The sequence below is a fragment of the Phodopus roborovskii genome, unplaced genomic scaffold, assembly GCF_943737965.1.
Source record: "Phodopus roborovskii unplaced genomic scaffold, PHOROB, whole genome shotgun sequence".
Classification (NCBI taxonomy): domain Eukaryota; kingdom Metazoa; phylum Chordata; class Mammalia; order Rodentia; family Cricetidae; genus Phodopus; species Phodopus roborovskii.
This window is the reverse complement of record NW_026126585.1, coordinates 14,517,744-14,537,729: the sequence shown is the minus strand read 5'-3', so window position 1 is coordinate 14,537,729 and position 19,986 is coordinate 14,517,744. Positions and strand designations below refer to the sequence as shown.

Sequence of the window (19,986 nt, the reverse complement as noted above, 5' to 3'; positions counted from 1 at the left end):
ACTTCTCTCTTGCTAAGCATTTTTTTCCACCCTCTGGGAAGGGGCAGTTCTGGGTTAGTGAACTTTCTATCGCCTCCTGAAGCAGAGAGGAGCTCAGCTCCACAGGGCGGAGTGTCCTTTTCTCCTTCTCTGTCTGTTCAGAGGGACTTGGAGAGGGACGGAATTCCAGTAGCGTTTCTTTTCCGAGTGTGGAATCTGGCCTCTACAGAGATACACAGGACAGCATTGCTGATGTCTTGGTGACAGAATTCTCTAATTCTAATGCCCAGCAGTCGGGACAACCAAAAATGTCCCCAGGCAGTGCCCACAGAAGCCTGGGGACAAAATCACCCACTGAGAGACTGCACTTTAGCTCTGTCTCCTTTCACTCAGACTCCTTGGTCCTGAATGTTTTCCGCGTGGCTTCAACGATGTCAGGTCTTGTTAGCCAGAGACATGGTCAGGCGTCCTGCCTGCACCTGTGCCTCAGTCTCACAGTCTAGGCCTAGACTAGCTTATCAGGGTACCAGGGTCCCCCACATTTGTGGGCCTGTCCATGCACACATTACTATTTTCCCCAGTGCTTAAGGAGAAATATCCTCAGGACAATTGTAATCCAGAGACTATGGGTGGATGGAAATCGGGAAACTCCTAAGATTCTTGACCCTGAGGATTAAAAAAAGGTATTTATGGGCTAGCCTTGGTCTCTGGGCTGTCACTGCATCATGAACAGAGCATAATTACTGAATGAATTTGATAGTATGCAGTATAACAGACTGGTACACTTTGCATAGTCATGGTATGTTTACATGTGTAGAGAGTATATCGAGTTTTTCTGTATTACTTTTTCCCCCCCCCCCAAAATTTATTTAATATGTATATAGTGCTCTGCCTGCATGTATCCCTGGAGGCCAGAAGAGGGCACCAGATCTTATTACAGGTGGTTGTGAGCCACCATGTAGTTTCTGGGAATTGAACTCAGGACCTCTGGAAGAACAGCCAGTGCTTTTAACCTCTGAGCCATCTCTCCAGCCCTTCTGTATTACTTTCATACTTTCTCCTTACACCTTTTCTCTGGGAAAAGCAGACCAAACTATGTATGTATGTATGTATGTATGTATGTATGTATCTATGTATCTATCTATCTATCTATCTATGTATCTATCTATCTGACTGGAGCTCATGTAACTCAAATAGTTAAACTGACTATGTAACCAAGAATGACCCTGAACTTCTGATCCTCCTGTCTCTACATCCCAAGTGCTGGGATGGCAGGGATGTAGCACCAGGCATAGTTTTGAATCTTTAAAACTAAGATTTTATAGATGTAGTAGCTGCAGTTCAGAGAAGCACCGAGAGAGAGTGGATTTGCTCGTAGACAATGGGGGAGGGCATAGACCATCAGCCGGGCAGGTGAGGTCTCATCTCACCTGAGGGACTGACTTGTGCATTTCTCCATCATCTACAGAGCAAAGGGTGACTCGGTGGTGAAGTAATTCTCTGAGGAAGTATGACCAATTTCCCTTCCTCCACATTCCTTTTGCCCTCTGCCCCTCCCTACCAGACCCCTTATATACAGCTCTCCAAGGCTCGCTTGCCTGCACACACTCTTGCTTTTGAAATCGCTTCCACCACAGAGACGGGAACTTTCTGCCCACAGGAATACCCTCTACCAATAAATGCCGTGAGAGCTTGCCCAACCTTTCCCGACACAGATAGAACCAGCCACTTTCCAATAGCAGCCTCCAGCATCACTTCAGGACCTGAGGTGAGTGCCAGGACTTCCCATGGCCTTTGCTCCGAAGTTTCAGGTTGCAGCCTTGTTTGGGAATGTGGGCTTAAGGGCAGATTGGCATATGCCATCTTAAACATTTACCGTTATAAACATTTTTAATGTTTATATAAGGCAATAACTGAAGGAGGAGTTGCTTACTCCCACTTAAGGCCAAGGAGAATTGGCATTGGATGAGCGGAAGGCCGGGGATAACAGACCCCAGAGATGACCATCAAAACAAGCTGGGAAGCCCACAGAATTTGGAAGATGAAGGGGGAGATTTTTTGACAATGGGCTGTGGCCTTGGGTATCCGTTCCCTATCCTAGGTGTTCATGTTCGTTCCAAGGCTGGTTCCTCTGCCTTCTCTGCTGTCCTGGGGTTGGAAGACCGTTTCTTCAGGTGTGAGGAGAGTGTGTGAATAAGAAGGCTTTTGTATGGTGTAGAAAGCGGGGTAGGGGAGTAAAGAGGAAAGAGAGAAGAAGAGCAAAGAGCAAGGGAGGCCTGGGAAACACTTTTCTGTGGTAGTCATGGGGGGCGGGGGGCGGGACGGTGCTGACTCCTGCTTGAGGGCCTGTCACACTCATTCCCACGGACACTTCAGAGAAGCGTTTTGAAAATGACTCACCTGGAACTCACACTCCCCCCCCCCCTCTGGTTTCACTTACTGGAAAGATCAATTCTTAGAGTTAGGAGTGTGTCTGCCAACTGAGATGGCAGAGTGGAGTGTGTGACCCAGGCTTGTCTTCTGTGCCTGTCCCTATGGGCCTTGGTTGACCCTGGGCTCCCTTGTGTTGAGATACGAGGGCTGCTTGCCTCCTGGAAGGAGACTAGATCTGCTCAAGTCACCCCGGTGATTCAGAGGCAGGTCCTAGAAATCAAAGGACCAAGGGAACTATCCCTCCTCCTGAGTTTGGGATCTCTTGGTGTGCCCCTAGCTGAATTCTTCATCCCTCTTGGCCTCGTTTCTGTTGACGCCAAGAGGGATGTGGTAGAGACGGAAGGAGATGCAGGCGGGTGGAGGTGGATGAATATGGTGATGGGGAACAAAGAGCTAGCAAGGCCAGCCAGCTATGAGATGGAGAGTGGCAGCATTCTTGCCTGGGAACCCTCTGGTCTTAGGACCTGTTCTGTCCTATCAGATCATCAGACACTGAATAGTTTATAAAGAAAAGATGTTTGTCACCGTTCTGGCGAGTTTAATGTCAGGGGTGATGTTTGCTCCGTTGTCTTTTCCGTTGATAATCCTGGAGCACACTCTGCATAGTCTCAGACAGTGCCTGGTGTCCCATCAACCAGTTACCCACACATTCATGAATTCATTCAAGATGTGGTGTCCTCTTAAAAGGCCCTGCCTTTATGTACCTCACAGGAGGGAGTGGATTCATATGTGAGTTTTGCTGGAGACATTTCTCTAGCCCCAGGCAACCCATTTGTGTGCTCCTAATGGTGGCTTATATCAACTCCTGGAATGTTATTTGGGGGTGTGAAGCTCTGAGGCAGAGGTTGGCTTCAGGCTAACGCCTTCTTTTTTTTTTTTTTAGCAGAGACACCTGCCCTTTCTCCGGCACCGATGAGCTCAGCGCAACAGACTCTCTCCTGCCTGAGCTTCCTCCTTCTTGTCTGGAACCAAATGCCAGGGTTCCAGGGTCATGAGCTCCGATTTGGACCTTGCCGAGTGGAAGGGGTGGTTCTCTCAGAACTGTGGGAGGCCTTCTGGGCCGCGAAGAGCACGGTGGTGAGTAGACGCTTGCCCTGGATCCTTCCCTGGTGCTTTCCCCGTGGGGGGAGGGCATGTTTTTGGGGCTCTGGATCCATTTCCAGCTCTCTGAATCAATTTCATATGTCAGAACCCTGATGAGGTCAGGAGGCTTCATGCACCTGTGTTATCCATGAGGAAACTGACGCTCAGCCATGTGTGGCCGGCCTCCAGTAAACGAGCAGAGCCCAGGGGAAGTAAAGGGGTCCCTGAGTGGACCGGCTTCATCCCGGGTGGGCTCCAGCTCTAGGTTTAAGGAGCAGGATGAGAGGCTGAGCTTTGGAGAGTTGCTCTAAGAGCAAGAGACAGCTCCTAGGTGTGGAGACAAACCTTACCCTTTGTGGCTCCTAAAGCCAAACACAGCTTATTTCCTTGTGTTATGAGAGTTCTCTGCCAGCCTGGTCCCACAGCCACATTAGCCCCAAATAACACAGAGACTCTGTGTTCGATATTAAGCTGTTGGCCTGTTACTAGCATTTCTTATTGGCTAGCTCTGTCTTAAATATTAACTCATTTCTATCAATCTAAGAGTTTCCACATGGTCTTATCTTACCGGAGAGAGGGTCCAGACCTCTTCTCTTATGCCCTACATCTTGACTTCTCCCTACTACATCTCCCAGAATCCTCTTTGTCTCCTAGTCCCGCCTATATTGCTTTCCTATTGGCCAACAGGGCTTTATTCATTAACCAATAAGAGATATATATATTTACAGAATGACATCTCCCATCATCCTTGTGTCTCATATGAAGCAAAGGTCCCTTTTCAAGTCTATGGTAAGGTTCTAAGGACCCCTGGGGGTCCATGCATCCCTTTGGGATGAGTAAGCTTAGTGGTTTTCTGTGGACAGGACCTGTACCTCCTCCCCAGGAACTAGCTCATTACATCTCCTCCTGAGTCCTTCTCTGGCCCTTCTGGCCTCCAAAGTCTCACAGATGGGACAGTGTTTGGTGTTGGGGGGACAGTGTATCAGCAAGATTGTCTTCTCTACAGATCCCTATACAGATCTATACAGATCCCTAACATTTCTTTCTGTTCCCAAAGCAAAATCAGGATGACATCACAAGTGTCCGGCTGTTGAAGCCCCAGATTCTTCAGGATGTCTCGGTAATCAGATGGTGGGGAATGGGATAGTTCTCCAAGAGGGGCTTATGGGAGCCCTTCCTTTCTGCTCTGAAGTGACCCTACACAAGATAGGGCAGGACATGACACAGGGTGGTCTCTCTCTGTAGGTATGGGAAAGGGTGGAGATTGAAGTTCATAAACATCATTTCCCACTAGCCAGACACTTGCCAGCCATCTTTCTTTTGCCTAAGGAAACATAGTGGGCAACTACTGAAGTGAGCTGGTATTTCACGCCATCCTTTTCTCTCACCTGTTACAATATTCTTACCATATCTGTAGAACAGTGGTTCTCAACCTGTGGGTCATGGCCGCTTTGGGAGTCAAATGGCCCTGTCACAGGGGTCACCTAAAACCATCAGAAAACACAGATATTTAATTATAATTTGTAACAGTAGCAAATTGATAGCTGTGAAGCAGCAATGATAATTCTATGGTTGGGAGGTGGTCATCACCACATGAGGAACTGTATTAAAGGGTTGCAGTGTTAGGAAGGTTGAAAACCCTTGGTCTAGGCAGTCTGTGCATATGAACAGACTGAAGCCTGAGAGGTACCAAGCATTTGGAGCAGAAAGGGCCAGGTAGCACTTGCTGTGTTCAAGGGCATCAGGGTTTCTCACTTTTTGGGACTCCTATATGGAAGTCCATTCCATCCCTCTTATTGTCTCTAAGACATCAGCTTAACAGCTGCTGGATGCGGCAGGACTTAGTGGTGAATGGCTGCTATCTAAATAACAATAGACTTGGGCCCTGCCGGTTTTACTCTTGCCCCGAAGGCTAGGTGATTAGTGCAGCTATGGAGGGCCTGAAGGCAAAGTAGTTCCTGCAGCTAATGGGTGTCTTTAGGATAAAGGAAAGTAATTGCTAGTTGCCCTTTATATATGCTACTAGAAGTCTTCTGCCAGCAGACCTGGGGCTGACCAGGTCTTAACTGCAGCCCCACAAACCACCGGTCCTGGACACTCACTCACTCTCCTCCTTCCAGTCATTTCCCTTCTAAAGCCAATGCCAAAATCCAAAGGCTTTTCCTGGATTCCTCATGTTAATGAGGCCATACAGTAGAGGGGACGGGAGCCAGGCTAGCATCTGGGATGGCTGAGCTACCCTGGGGTCTGAGTTCCTGCTGTAAATCTCAAGTAGCTCCACAAGACTGGTGCTGTCCCTTCAGATCTACCCAGGGCCACCATTATTTCCAAGGAGACGCTATGGCATTCATCTTGCTTTGAGTGGCACATGGGTTGGTTTTCCTTTTAGGGTTAGGACGGCAGAGGCCTCAAGGATTTGGTTCTTTCCCAGGATGCCGAGAGCTGTTACCTTGTCCACAGTCTGCTAAAGTTCTACTTGAACACTGTTTTCAAAAACTACCATAGCAAAATAGCCAAGTTCAAGACCTTGAAGTCATTCTCCAGTCTGGCCAACAACTTCCTTGTCATCGCGTCAAAACTGCAGCCTAGTGTGAGTGGATCATGGCTGGAGCCAGGGAAATGGTGTGCTAGAGAAGCTGACCCTCCCTCAGTGCAGTCCTGGCTTCCATTCCCAATAAAGAGTCCTGCGTGTCATGGGAAAGGGTTATAGGTTCAGGTCTCTATCTGCCCTCATCAGAATGGGAACCCTTGCGAGGTGCTCAGTTTTGTCATCTGTAAAATGGGGTGACGTTTCTTCCTGTAGACATTGCTGTGAGGAAAGGTATAGCTAGCCCTGTCATATGCTGGGAATCTGGCTCTGGCTTCCTTGATAGTGTGGGACCCCGGGAAGTCCTTACAGGATCTGAAAGCCCCACCTTGGTATCAGCAGGAAGAGCCGGAGGGGTGAAGATCTAACTTTAGGAACATTTCTTTCTTCTATGCAGAAGGACAAGGACATGCTTTCAATTAGTGAGAGTGCACACCGGCGGTTTATGCTGTTCTGCAGAGCATTCAAACAGGTAAGGCTAGGAGCTGGGAGCCTGCCTACCCGGCAGGAGCAGGCTTGCTTGAACTGTCACGGGGCATGCCCTCCTTTGGGGTTGTCCCAGACCCATCTGACCAAAGTGGTACCTTTTTTTTTCTGTTAGTTTTTGGATGGAAATGCCATTGTACTTCCCTACAGGATGCTTCACTATTGAGGACTTTCCCTAAGTGAAAGTTTTACAGGCACCTAATGTCAGAATTCAGAAAGAAGGTGGAAAACCCATCAACATCATTTTTGCAATGTTCAAATGGTCTCATTTGAATAAAAGATATAGGAGATTGTATTACATCTTTCTAAATTAACTCACCAAAGGAAGTCCAAATCTCAGCCGTGGTACCCTCACCCTCAAAGAAAACATCCTTGGTTTTGATCACTTCATGGAGAAGATACACCAGTCTACCTGCCCAACGAGTACACCACATCTTTCCTAGGTTGCACCCTAAGGTTCTTATGTTCCAGATGCCATGTTCTTGTCTGACCCTTTACCTACTCAATACCCCCGCCCCACCTTGCCTCGCCCTGGAAACAAATACACACAGATGGGGTTCATGTGATGGGTGGACCCATTTATCAGAGGCCATTCTCCAGGTGGTTCAGCTAAGTTGGAGTCAGGTTGGAAGGAAACTATTCTCAAAGTCAACATCCCTGACCCCTGGCTCTCTATTCGCTGCAGATGGACACAGAAGCGGCTTTGGTGAAAGCCTTTGGGGAAGTGGACATTCTCTTGACCTGGATGCAGAAATTCTACCAGCTCTGACTGCCTGTCAGGATCAACTTCCCGTTTGCTCTCCATGCCTTCTCAAGCCGTTTACACCCATGGTGTCCTCAGGGCGCTTCAGACTCTTGGCCATGGACTGACTCCGTTGTTGGCCTGCTCAGGCATCTCTTTAGACTCCCTTCCTTGGTGGTCCAGATGACAGTCAAGGGAGGCACCTTTAATGCTGTGACTAACCCACACGGTGGATTTGAGTATTTATTGCAACTTTATTTAATCACTGTCACTGTGTCAGTGGAAACCATATTTATTTGGGAGGCAGGAAGTTCCGTGAAAGCAGCAGAATGTAGGGTCCCTCCCCCTTGCTTCCACCTTATTCCCTGTGATCTGGCCATAGCATGGGGACAGTGGGTGGTTGCTCGGTAAATATTTAAACTGGATGGCTTTTATTTATTTATTTTTATCTGTTTCGGATGGTTCAGAAACAATGAGTGATGGTGTGTTACGAAACTAAGCTTTCGTGAGTGGGAACCACACAGGGACAGAGGGTTGGGTGGAGGTGAAGGGCAATGCTTTGAGATTTCATTTATTTTTATGTGTGTGGGTGTTTTGCCCCCATGTGTGTACTCCATGAAGACCAGGTGATGTCGTCAGATCCCCTGGGACTGAGGCTCCAGCCCAGGACTTCGGGAAGAGTAGCCAGTGTCCTAACCTCTGAGTTGTTGCTCCAGCAAGGGCCATTGGTTTGAAGAATAAATGATGAAAGCTACGATGTGGGCTAAAACAAGGCAGATTCACCCCAGACTTCACCTTTTCCTCGATTCCCCACCCACCCCACTCCCCGATTTCTCCGAGTACCCCTCTTGCTTATGAGACCATTCTTTCCTAATCTGTTTAATATGATGTATCCGGCTGACAGTGACATTGTACCTGGATGCACTGTTCAATCTGAAATGACATTCCTTGCTAAGAAAGGCAACTCCAGTCAGGTAGCCACTCCACTCTATTTCTAGAAAAATGTTCAGGGAGCTTACATCCTGTATCTGGGAAAGACCCTCTTCTCAAAGGCAAGAGCTGGCAATCTCTTGCCTCATCCTATGGCTGAACTCTGCAGCTGATGTCGATCCCAAAAGCATCCGACTCCAACCAAGCTCTAAACGTCAGATAAGAAGCATGTATGGAGGTGGGATTTCTCTTCTTCCATGCCAGAAATGCTCGTGCAGATTCCCTGACCTTGTGGGATCCCCCAGGGTGCTTTTCTCCCATGCCTTGCCCTGAGTTGTCTGGAATTGACAAGGAAATGAATGTACTTCTGAAAGCAGAGAGAGGTGATAGTTTGGCTAAAGTGAGGTACTAAGATATAGAAGAAGTTAGAAGGTAGGGAGATAACCAAGTCTTCTAAAGGAGAGAGACGAGGAGTCAGGTTATCTGTACTAAGTGATGGAGAGAGAGAGAGAGAGAGAGAGAGAGAGAGAGAGAGAGAGAGAGAGAGAGAGAGAGAGAGAATTCTAAAGCTTAGTTCTAAAAATTTAGAATAAGTCATTATACCAGTTAAGTGGCCCTTGCCATGGCACTCAAGAAAAGTAGAAGCTCATTATGCCCTTTGGTTCAGGACCTGGAAATGTCAGCAGGGCTTATCTTCCAGTCTGATGCCACATGAGCTAGGGGTAGGTCACTTAAGACAGGACCATGACAAAGAATCTGGTAGGTCCCAAAGCTGTTGGATAGTACAGAATAGACAGGTGTCATCATGACAGATAAATATTCCACATGTCCAGGGCTCTCCCAATGAATGCAGGGCCTTCAGTGGGGTGAAAATTAGCTTGTAATAAGACCATCCTCAAGGCATTCCGATGGTCAGGCGAGAGTCAAGTTGGGGTGCAGGACATGGGAGGTGATATGGATCCTGTAACAAATGGACATCAGCAGACAGGAAGGACTTATTGGCATGAAGGTCTGGGCCCCGAGGGACAGCTGGGGAGACGATGTGAGCCAGGAATATTGATGTAATCATCTGAACCAGTGTCTTCCACATTGACAGGAGGCTGGTAGCACAAGGTCACATAGTCACAGCTTGTCTTCAGAGGTGGGGTGTGAGACCAGGAGGCTTCAAGTACCTGGGAACAACCAAAGGGGTGTCAGCAGCTCTGACTGGGCCATTTTAGCATCTGTCTAGGTGGAAATGGAAGGACCTGGACATGGCTGCTGAGTTCCAGATGGCAAAGAATTGGCTGAACCCCATTAAGTGGGCCAGCCCCAGGGTTTTTCAGGGTGCGGTCTTACCCCCCAAATAACTGGAAACTGCTTCATTCTAACGTGGGCAGGATATGCTTTACATGGGGTTCAGACTGCAGTCATTGGGCTGAGCATGAGTGAGTGTGAAGGAGGCCCACCTGCAGAAGTCTCCCCTTGGGGATAAAGGGATATGACTTGTAGGAAAGATATGCATCTTCTCCGGCAACTATTCAAACACAGGGTGAGTCATTTCGTATGCCTCTGTAAGGACTTGGAGAGGCCGTGTCATGGCACAAGGATGCATTCCAGCAAAGGGCTGGGGAGCTGAAGAAAGAAGGAAGACCCAAGGTCACGTGGGCACTAGGGTGCTTCTCTTTGCCAGACAGAAGCTCCAGGACTCCCCCTTCATGGCAGCTAGTTCTCTGAAGACAAGGCTCTGTCAAGACTCCAGCAGGTACAAGTACTGTGATAGCCACAGGAGAATGCCATGGCAGACACTGTGATCAACCACATAAAGTTCTAAGAACTAGCAGGGCAGCTCTTTGAATGCAGGAAGCGTCTGTTAACAAGAACTTCTACATTTTACATTTTACCGGGGGGGGGGGGAGAGGGAGGGAGGGAGAGAGAGAGAGAGAGAGAGAGAGAGAGAGAGAGAGAGAGAGAGAGCAGAAGCTAGCTTCGAAAACATGTCTCCCACTGAATGGCAACTTACTTGGTTTAGACAATAACAGTATTTGCTATGGGGCTGGAGAGATGGCTCAGAGGTTAAGAGCACAGGCTGCTCTTCCAAAGGACCCAGGTTCAATTCCCAGCACCCACATGGCATCTCACAGCTGTCTGTAGCTCCAATCTAGGGGATCAGACATTCTCCTACAGACATTAGCAGGCAAAACACAATGCACTAAAAGTAAGTAAGTTAAAAAATATTCACTATGAAGACTGAAATAAGACTTTAAGCATATGCACCCTGTAAATTTGTTCTGTCAAGATTTTTTTTTTCCTAACAGAGAGAAAGTCTTACAGAGGGAGGCAGAGTCTGTATGATCATAAGAGATCCAGAGGAAAAGACTGGCTTTTGGGTAGCACAGGCTCCATTGGGCCGTTCATTCCAAGCCTTGGAGATTGTTCTGGGGGTTTATATGGATGAGAGGACACAGTCAAGAGACTGGAGGTGACTTTGGGGCTTCTTCCCTTTTTAGCCACACACATGATCATATAATCAATATATTGCCAACCAGGCATGCCATTCACAACCTCCCTTGAAGGCAGATAGATGTGCCAGCAAGACAGGTAATGGGAGGCAAGTGGACGAGAGATATGAAAATCCAGGGTCCTGTTTCCCCTGTGGGTAGAATGAGAACTCGGTCTGGCGGTGGAATACTGACATGGAAATGTCATGGACATGGAAATGTGTTGGGGAGCAAAATGTCACTGGATGATGTCAAGGATTAAGCCTCTTCTTCCTGTCCCTCTGGTTTGAACCTTGACTTCAGAGGAAAACTGGCCTCCATGTCCTGAGCTCTGCGATTTAGGTCTGTTGTATTTAATTAATTAACACACACACACACACACACACACACACACACCGCTTGGTGCCATTATTAGTATTTTTCTGACTACAAAACCCAATCTTTTAGACGCTGAGAATACTTAAAGGATTTTTCCTTAAGTTGGGAGAACAAAGGGGCACACCTGTAGTGTTTGAGCGTCCGCGTCTCTGCCCAGTTACTTTGAATAAAGCCTAATGGCCACATTACTATGACCTCCTCTCATTTTAAGAGTTGTCTCCAATGTTCTCCCTCACACTGCCGTGAAATTGTCGGGGTAGCTTCCATCCTCTCTAGTCTTCTAGAAACTCAAGTGTCCCTTCACATCATGGTCACTACAGGGATACGCGCCTTTATCATTCTCTATTACACCAAAGTCATCAGCATCCATTTATCCCAAGAGAAATGCTTGGCCAGGTAAGCAAACAGTTCTTGCAGAGTCAGCCTCCTGATTGATTGTTTCACCACAGGTACCAGATTCAACCTCTTGAGGACCCTGGACTAGAGGTGCAAGCTTGCCTGGTTGAGCCCGGGACTCGGGCTGGGGAGGGCGGAGCTTACCTGAGATGGGTCGAGGGATGCTGAAGCTGGCGCACCGAGGAGCGAAGCCTCTGCTGAGCCTGCAGGGCAGAAGAAAGCGGTGAGAGTCGGCCATCCTCAGGCCTGGCCGCCACCTGTCACCTGCGCCCTTCTGGAGAGGGGGTGCTTGTGCTCACCCTCTTGCTCCGGTATCGGTGCACGCCGCGGGCAGGCGCTGTAGACGTTGTTCTGGGAGCGCGGCCTCTGCGGAGCACCCTGGCGTTGCGGTCGCTGTGCGGGGAACTGGCTGGACGCCTCCCGACCTCGAATCCTCATCCCCACTCGGCCCATGCGCCTGGAGAAGGCTTCAGGAGGTTACCGGAAAGAGAGAAGGACATGGCATCAGACTCAGGTTGCCACCTGCGTCTCCTTTCCCCAAACTGAGGGCTGCACAGCTCTCTGATGCCTGGCAATGCGTGGCTCAAGCACAGACGCCCAAGTGCAGAGCGCAGGAGGAAGGGCAAAGCCCTGGCGCCATCTCCCATCTACGCTCCCTGGGGGTTCAAGCTGGATCGGAATGTTCTGGGCTCTTTGGGTATCTTAGCTGTCCCAACCAAAGCCCAGAGCCTCAAGATGCTCACCTTTCCTCCTAAGAATGACTCTTTTTACCACCAGTCCCAAGAGAACCAGCAAGAGAAAGCCCAGGAAGGTCGGAATCAGGATGTGAAATTCTAAGACAGGGATATGAAGTCCTTGGTCTTCTCTCCCATACGGCGGGCTGTGGTGGAGTGTTCTTGGCCGGAAAAGAAGTGGAGAGAGGGAGACAGAGAAGGTAAATACGGAAAGGAAATTTAAAGACCCACCCGTGTGTGGCCACCTTTTTTGGAGATGACTTAGAGTTGACCGTTTGTGAACAAAATCCCCTCCATCACCCTCCCCCCCCCAAGAGGTTTGTTTATGGGGTCAGGAGTCTTGACTTCAAGTTGTGCATTTTACTGGTTATGTGATCTTGAGCGAGTTTTAATTCCCCTGAGCTTTATTTCCCTAGAAATGCGAACCATAAAAACGTGCCGCGAAAAACTGTCAGGATTATGAAGCAAAGGAGGTGTAAAGAATTGAAGGAGCCGGGTCTATAGCAGTTTCTGAATCAGCTCCGGTTCTTGTCCTTAGAGACCTTCCACAGGCTGACTGGCGTTAACCAGACCTGGACACCCCTCATCTTTATCTCTTTAACATCTTAAAGACACTACATGGTGCCAGGCACATAGTTGACATTAAGAAAATATTTACTACATGGACGTCTGAAATAGGAGTCAAGAGCCCCATTTTCTTTCAAGCCATAGATTTCATACCCCAGGCTTTAAAATACTTGTGGGTTTTCTCAGGCGTTTGCTGTAATGTTGCCCCTAGTGGTTCATTTAGGTCAATGCTAAGCAATAGAAATAGTTGCCACATATGGAATTTAAATTCTGTTAGCCGCACTACAAAGGAAAAGGATGAGAGTAATTCTGACACTTATTAATTGGTAATTACTTTTAATTACCTTAAACTAATTAAAAGTTCTTCTCATTTAGTTACTCATTACAACAGACCTGAATGAACATGTATGATAGAAAGACCCACACCTTTCTGTAAGGTCAGAAATGGCTGTTGGCAAGTGTATTCTTTGTTGAAGAGACTAAGCATTTTTGTAGCGCGGAGCATTCCTCAGTGGACCCCTGGAGACAAAGCCCAGAAGGGGACAGACTGACTTCAGGGGTCTTCGCACACAGGCCCTAAACAAACTCTCACCTTTTACTGATCACCACTACTACCTAAAAGACTCATACCTTTGGCCGTGAAGTTTGGTGTGGTGGCTGTAGCTGGCCCCTAGGGGCCTGAGTGCTTGCTGAGCGGAGGTCCGTGAGGCTGTGGTGGTTGGCAGGAGGGCGGGGGACTCGTCAGTCGTCACTGAAGGTGTTCTGGAAACTCTGTGGTGGTGGGTGACTGGAATGGTGCTGGAGGGCTGGTGAACTAGGGCCTCTGTCCTTGGAGCTGGTGTGGTAACTTCAAGAGCAAGAAGCGGGAGGTAACATTAGTGATAAGCCCTGTTCTCCGGGCTGCAGGAGGAGTGGGTCTCTCTTCCTCGCTCAGTCATATCTTCCCTTTTGCGGGTGCGTACCACCTTTGTTCTTACAGTCCTCGTGGCCCGAAATGCCTTTATAGCATGCCATCTACACAGACAACTTTCATGCATACTGCCTTCAAATATCGTTTTCTCCAGCAAGACTTTCCAGACTTCACTGGTGGAAGCACCTACCATGTACTAAGCACCGGGGTGGAGGTGGGGATGTGGGGGTGGGGTGGGGAGTGTATCTCACTATCCTATGCTCATCCATTCTCCCCCAGTCCATCCCTGTCAGTCACATTCGGGGATCTATGATGTGCCCCTGCTGGCCTGTTTCTCTTGGCCCTAGTAGAGTCTTCTAATGTAACAGTGTTCAATGAGTGTGTCTAACTTACGTGGGTGCCGTATGTTAAGATACAATGGGAAATGTTAGTAGGACAGTCATCTTTTAATTGCTAAAAAGAGTTGTTAAAATCTAGCTACCAGCTGGCAGAAGATATCCCTCCCTGCCAGTAGCAAGACTCATAATGACTTCCAGCTGGGAACCAGCTGCCCTTCCCAGTCTTTCAAAAAGGAGCTGGCCTTTGTGAATTGTGCGCTCTGTTACTTTGGTTTGGTGCCACCTGGTGGTGAAATGTGACTCTTCCAACTAAGGTCTGATGTCCTAGTAATAAGACCAAAGGTCCTCTCTTACAACAGGGACAAAGAATGGAAAACACATTTATGCTTTGCCACTCTTTGAGCTGGAGAAAACAAACAAACAAACAACAAAAAAACCTCTCCCTCTTCTGCTGATCTTGATTTGATGAACTGACCTTCAGATGTGAATTCAGAAGAACTGGCATGTTCAGCCTCGGGGAGCCAGCTGGGAATGTGCTCCTGCAGAAATCTGTAAAACCACGGTGGAGGCTCATGGGTAGGCTCATCTTCCCAGAATGGTTCATATTCTGTCGGAGGCAAGAGGAATACACTGGCCATCACAAGGGAGCAGATGGGACCGGAGGTTCAAGTAGAAGCTGACTCAACCAAGGCCTTCGAGAGACCAATATGGTCCCCTGAGGCAAGCAGGAAAGAACTGGGCATGGGGCTTCCCTGAAGGAACTGGCCTTTCCCACCAGCGGATCCAGCATCCCCTATAAGACCATCAGGCTATTGGGATTATAAACTGCCAAACCACTCACACACGTGTTAGGCAGTCTCTGAAAAGAGGAAACGTCAGAAGTAAGAAGAAATGAGGGTCCCGACCATAGAGTAACAAATTTGGACTAGATATGGCTTGATTATTGAGTCTCCTTTTCATCTACCCCAGATGTCTCATGAGAGAATTACACAGGACAGGCATGCCCTTCTGGTTTCCTCAGCCTCAGAGCCTCTCCTCAGGCTAATGTCTTCCTCTCCACTCATGCCCTGGGTATTACAGGCAACACATAGCATCCATCTTATTCCTAAGGTTCTAGGCCGGGGTGTCAGCCTTTAGGCTGTGTTGATCTGCATTGTTACTGGGCAGCCTAACACAGAGGAACCGTTACAGTTAGAAAATTGCCTCGGTTTCCCCAACGGGGAATGTTGTCCAAACACCTACCATTATGCACATTCAGGGTGATTTTCTGTGTCTTGCCCAGGTCTGTGTTTACACCCACACCACAGGCATAGACTCCACTGTCACTTTTGGTCAACTGTGTTATCTCCACTAGGAATAGCTTCTTATCCAAGCATGGTGTTAAGGTGACTCGTCTTTTGTATTTCTCCTTGACAAAGCTGTTGGACACCACAGTGGCACACAGCTCAGGGTTAGTCATCTGCCGGCACAGATACATCCTCACAGGCGTCTGAGGGAGTGGGCACTGGATGGTGATGGACCCGCCACACTCTGCATCCAGCTGTACTTCTGGCAGGAGTTTCCGAGTCCCAGACACTGCACGGAGAAAAAAAAATTAATGCAGAAGGAGCCTTGTATTCAGCTACATTCTCAACCTCAGGCATCTCTCCAAACCTAGTGCTGACCCCAGACCACCCTCACACTCGCCGCTAGATCTAGCCCTATGATGATTTCTGCTCGTTGACTCGTGTTCAGTTTCTTCAAGGTCCTATTCTTCTCGTCTAGGCTTACTCTCTGCCTAGGTCTTCAGTGTGAGCCTCATGATTAAACCTGAGATGGTAAGGACTTAGACACAACCACAGTACCTGCTCCAAAGACAAATAGTGTGCCTGAAAAAGCCCCAACAACACACAACCCTCAAGTGCCTTCAATATGGGAGCCAGAAAGGTGACATTCTCGCAACACATTTCCCTTCCAAGACCCTTTCCCCCCTCAAATCCTTTAATCTATCTAACTCTCGAGATCCTCTGCAAGGGGACCAGGAATTCAAGATCATCTTCACCTACATAGCTCATTAGAGGCCAGCCTGAGCTACAGGAGACCTTGTTTGGAAACAAACAAAAAACCAAGATTAACAATAAACTATTGATTGAAGTACTTTGTATGTTCCTATCTTGTTAAATCCATATATTCCTGCTCTGTAGCTTATGGCACATATGATCCCCCTCTGGGCAGACTGACTGCACTTGGTGCCTGCAGCTTTCCTAGACACATGACCTCCCCACATTTCTGGCACCTCCAACGTCCTGGAGTTGCTACCACTCTACCTGCTTTACTTTCTCAGCTTCACACAGTGACCTCTTAGGGTCTCCATACAGAAAATCCAGCCCTGCACACTTTGCCTAGCTTCAGAGGCAAACTGTGCTGGAACCTTGGTGCTGGCCTCCACCCCGACCCCTTCACCCTTATATCTTACACATCTGCAAAGGCAGCTGTGTGTGGACAGGCCCAGTTCTGTTATAAGCTTGAGATGTCGTATGGCCCCTTGGACTACAGCTAGAACAGGACCTGCGTGCCTTTGAGGGCAAACCCCGAGACAACACTTTCTAGCATCATGCCTTGAAGATTCTCCTTACTTAAGCTCTCTCTTTTCTAATGAAAATTTGCCAAATGAGTTTGCATCACTACACTGTCCAGCTTGAGACCGTGCTCAAGCATCTTTCCATTGCAACGTCCCAGGGTTCCCTCGCACTGGATAGTTTTTATGTCAACTTGACCCAGGCTCAGGTCATCTGAGGGAGGGAACCTCAAGAAAATGCTTCCATATGACTGGGTTTCAGACAAGTCTGTGAGGCATTTTCTTAATTAGTGATTGGTGGGGGGAGGGCACAGCCCATTGTGGGTGGTGCTGTCTCTGGGCTGGTGGTCCTGAGTTCTATAAGAAAGCAGGCTGAGCAAGCCATGAGGAGCAAGCCAGTAAGGAGCATCCCTCCCCTCTGTGGCCTCTACATCAGCTCCTGCCTCTGCATTCCTGACATGATTAGTTCCTGTCCTGACTTGACTTTCTTAGTGCAAGACAAATAACACCTTCCCTCCCCAGCTTCATTTTTGGTCAATAAAAACCCTAAGTAGGACACTCTAATTGCACTAACTTCTTAAAGAATCAGAGCTCTTTTTTTTTTTTTTTTTTTTTTTTTTTTGGTCTGGTCTATTTGCATCTTTAACTGAGTTCAAGCAGAACATTTTCCACACCTTTCTGTTCTTTCTCACTGTAAATCTGGGTGAACACAGTGTGCCATAGCCATGCCATGGCACGAATGCTATGCCACATTTACAGTCTCTGTCAAACAACCCAGTCCATTCGAATCCAGGAACATTCGGCTTCTGGGCACACATACACAAAGAGAACACATCCAGAATCTTTTCCAGGTTATTACACAGATGAGCCCTTCTCCAAGTGCTGATGGAGTCCTTGCTCTTTTGTGAGCATAGTCTATACTGTACAGTGTGTGTGTGTGTGTGTGTGTGTGTGTGTGTGTGGTGTGGGGGCAGTTGATGTAGTGTGTATGTGAGATAGAGCATGAATGAGTGTGTGAGTAAGTGTGTGCGTGGTGTGTGTGTGTGTGTATAGTGTGTGTATGGTTTGTGAGTGTGTAGTGTGTGTGTGAGAGAGAGTGTGTAGTGTGAGTGTGTGTGAGTGTGTAGTGTGTGTGAGTGTGTAGTGTGAGTGTGAGTGTGTGTATCTGCTCTTCCATACTCTCACCAGTACGGCCCAATTAACTTCTGCTTATCACATTCTAGAACTTTTCTACATCATCCATGTTTCAAAATGCCTCCTGAAAACTAGTCCTGAAGGCCTTTAAACAACAAGGTCACATTTCTCACAGCAGTAACCCCACTTCTTGGTGTAAGTTTCCAGGATTAGTTACTTTTCTTATCGTTGCAACAAAATACCTAGGAGAAGAAACTTCAGTAAGGAAAGGTCTCTTTGGGTTCAGAGTTTGAGGGAATAGGCCAGTGGTTCTCAGCCTGTGGGTCATGACCCCTTTAGGAGTTGAATGACCCTTTCACGCGGGTCACATAAGGGCATCGGAAAACACAGATATTTACGCTACAATTCATATCAATAGCAAAATTACAGTTACGAAGGAGCAATGAAAATGATTTTATGGTTGGGGGTCACCACAACCAGAGGAACTGTATTGAAGGGCCGCAGCATTCGGAAGGTTGAGAAGCAGAAGCTTGAAGCGGCTTGATTGTATCTTGGGGTGGGATGGTTGGGGGCCAACAAGGAAGATGAATTCCGGTGCCCGGCAGACTTTCCCTCTTTCCTGTTTCTATTCCATAATCTCAGTGCATAGTGTAATCCGCAGGCAGGGTGGGCCTTCTCTGTTAATACCTCAGCATTTCTTACTCCAATCAAATCCTCAACAAAGCTTAACCATCGCAAAGGATCTATTATTGATAAACCAAGTAAGATAAACACACTGAGCCAACATATGTGACAGTGACTGGACTCGGGATGTGTTCGAGGGCGAGAGCTGAGCAGGTTTGAGAAGAACCGGTGAGTGGGAATCTGGGAGGAATGACATTCCCACAGCAGGGACAGCCTGAGAGAGGGCATGAGAGGGGGATCTGCAGCACTTTTCCAAAGAAGAGCATGCCTGGCTGGAAGAAGGCACAGGGGGGTGGGGTACAATTAGAATACAAGAGAGGAGAGCGATTTTAATTTGGTAGATAGTGGGAGCCGTTGAATGACATTATATGCTAGACAGATGGAATAGATGGTTTCTATCATGAACGGTGAAGTCTCTCAGGCAAGGCATTGGGCACATTGAATTCCAGATCTTGGTGATCATTCAAGGGGGGTGCCGGATAGGCGGTTGTTAATTGAGATATGAAGTTTAGGGAATAGGCTATGGAGTCTTCATGTGAACTTGAGAGTCGCCAATTCAAGAGTTAAAAAGAAAGATCCAAGGAAAGGAAAAATAGGTAAAAGAAAGACCTCAGAGACAACCATTGGAAGAACTCGTAAGTGAATGTTTAGGATACGTGACACATTCAGCCCCTAACAATCGAACAGCTGCCCTGGATGGAGGTCTGGAACAGCAGCCAGCACTTCACAGGTCTCCATCCTCCTGTGCTTGCCCTGGCTGCAGCTCAATCTGTCCAGAAACATTAGAGCTGGTGATGGCTGGAGATTGACTGCCTCTGGCTAATTCAGACCTGGTAATTAACCGGGAGTGTTTCCCTGTGGTACTCACCTGGCAGGAAGTAAAGTAACCAAATCCAAAGGCACATGGTTCCTCGGAGGCCAGATCCCATCCAAGAGTGCAGAGGAGACACAGCGATTGCCTTCTACAGTTCGGTGCTTGAAAGAGACTCTGTCCCCCCGGAGGGGTGAGGGCTTAAAAATGAGGAAATGATAATCCGTCTTGTTTGCTAACTAGTCTTTGTCTAAAAAAGAAAAACACCAGCAAACCACAGCGGAAATCGAGTGTTGAGAAAACATGTGTAATATAAAAATGGGTGACTAGGGTTCAAAGGGCCTCTAAGAAACTCCGAGCGGCTACCAGGCATTGGCACCTTTGTCCTCAGAGGGGCTCCAAGGGTTTCTATGCATTAATTGGCTTCTGAGCTAAAGTCACTTATTGTTTCTCTGTCTTCACAATGACACAACCTCAGCACCAATTCTCCCCCAACAACAAAGGCTTTGTGGACCAAAGCGTGGCTGCTTGAGTCTTAACGAGCCGTCAGTTAATTCCTCTGATGGATACTTGTGAGCGCCTACTATTTGTAGTGATATTAACCATGGGTTTTGAGCAGTTCACTCTTTTTCTCTGAACTTTATCTAGAGAATGAAGGTGAGACGACCATGCAGAATTTAATTCCCGGGCTCTTAGTCGTAGCTTGCCCAGGGTTCCAGCTACACTGTCCCTCCTTCTCTCCAAAAGGGCCTTCCCT

The 19,986-nt window shown here is 47.9% G+C and overlaps 2 protein-coding genes across 2 annotated transcripts; one reads left to right on the top strand and one right to left on the bottom strand.

The window, feature by feature from the left end:
- The first annotated feature begins 3,321 nt into the window (after positions 1 to 3,321).
- Il24 (interleukin 24) lies at positions 3,322 to 7,337 on the top strand. Its single transcript, XM_051203970.1, has 5 exons — positions 3,322 to 3,489; positions 4,553 to 4,615; positions 5,927 to 6,085; positions 6,480 to 6,554; positions 7,254 to 7,337. Exons 1-5 carry the CDS (start codon positions 3,325 to 3,327, stop codon positions 7,335 to 7,337), a joined length of 546 nt encoding a protein of 181 aa, XP_051059927.1. The 5' UTR covers positions 3,322 to 3,324.
- Positions 7,338 to 8,280: 943 nt separating this feature from the next.
- Fcmr (Fc mu receptor) lies at positions 8,281 to 19,393 on the bottom strand. Its single transcript, XM_051203966.1, has 8 exons — positions 19,287 to 19,393; positions 15,286 to 15,618; positions 14,519 to 14,650; positions 13,426 to 13,642; positions 12,238 to 12,389; positions 11,794 to 11,961; positions 11,639 to 11,697; positions 8,281 to 9,412 (listed from the first exon to the last, which is right to left on the bottom strand). Exons 1-8 carry the CDS (start codon positions 19,345 to 19,347, stop codon positions 9,236 to 9,238), a joined length of 1,299 nt encoding a protein of 432 aa, XP_051059923.1. The 5' UTR covers positions 19,348 to 19,393; the 3' UTR covers positions 8,281 to 9,235.
- Positions 19,394 to 19,986: the final 593 nt, after the last annotated feature.

Coding starts and splice junctions, on each gene's coding strand:
- Il24 (XM_051203970.1), top strand. CDS start 3,325: ATGAGCTCAGCGCAACAGACTCTCTCCTGCCTGAGCTTCCTCCTTCTT. Junction 3,490..4,552: donor GGGCCGCGAAGAGCACGGTG/GTGAGTAGACGC, acceptor CTGTTCCCAAAG/CAAAATCAGGATGACATCAC. Junction 6,086..6,479: donor CGTCAAAACTGCAGCCTAGT/GTGAGTGGATCA, acceptor TCTTCTATGCAG/AAGGACAAGGACATGCTTTC.
- Fcmr (XM_051203966.1), bottom strand. CDS start 19,347: ATGGGATCTGGCCTCCGAGGAACCATGTGCCTTTGGATTTGGTTACTT. Junction 14,651..15,285: donor CACCCTGAATGTGCATAATG/GTAGGTGTTTGG, acceptor TGCCTCCGACAG/AATATGAACCATTCTGGGAA. Junction 11,962..12,237: donor AGTCATTCTTAGGAGGAAAG/GTGAGCATCTTG, acceptor AACCTCCTGAAG/CCTTCTCCAGGCGCATGGGC.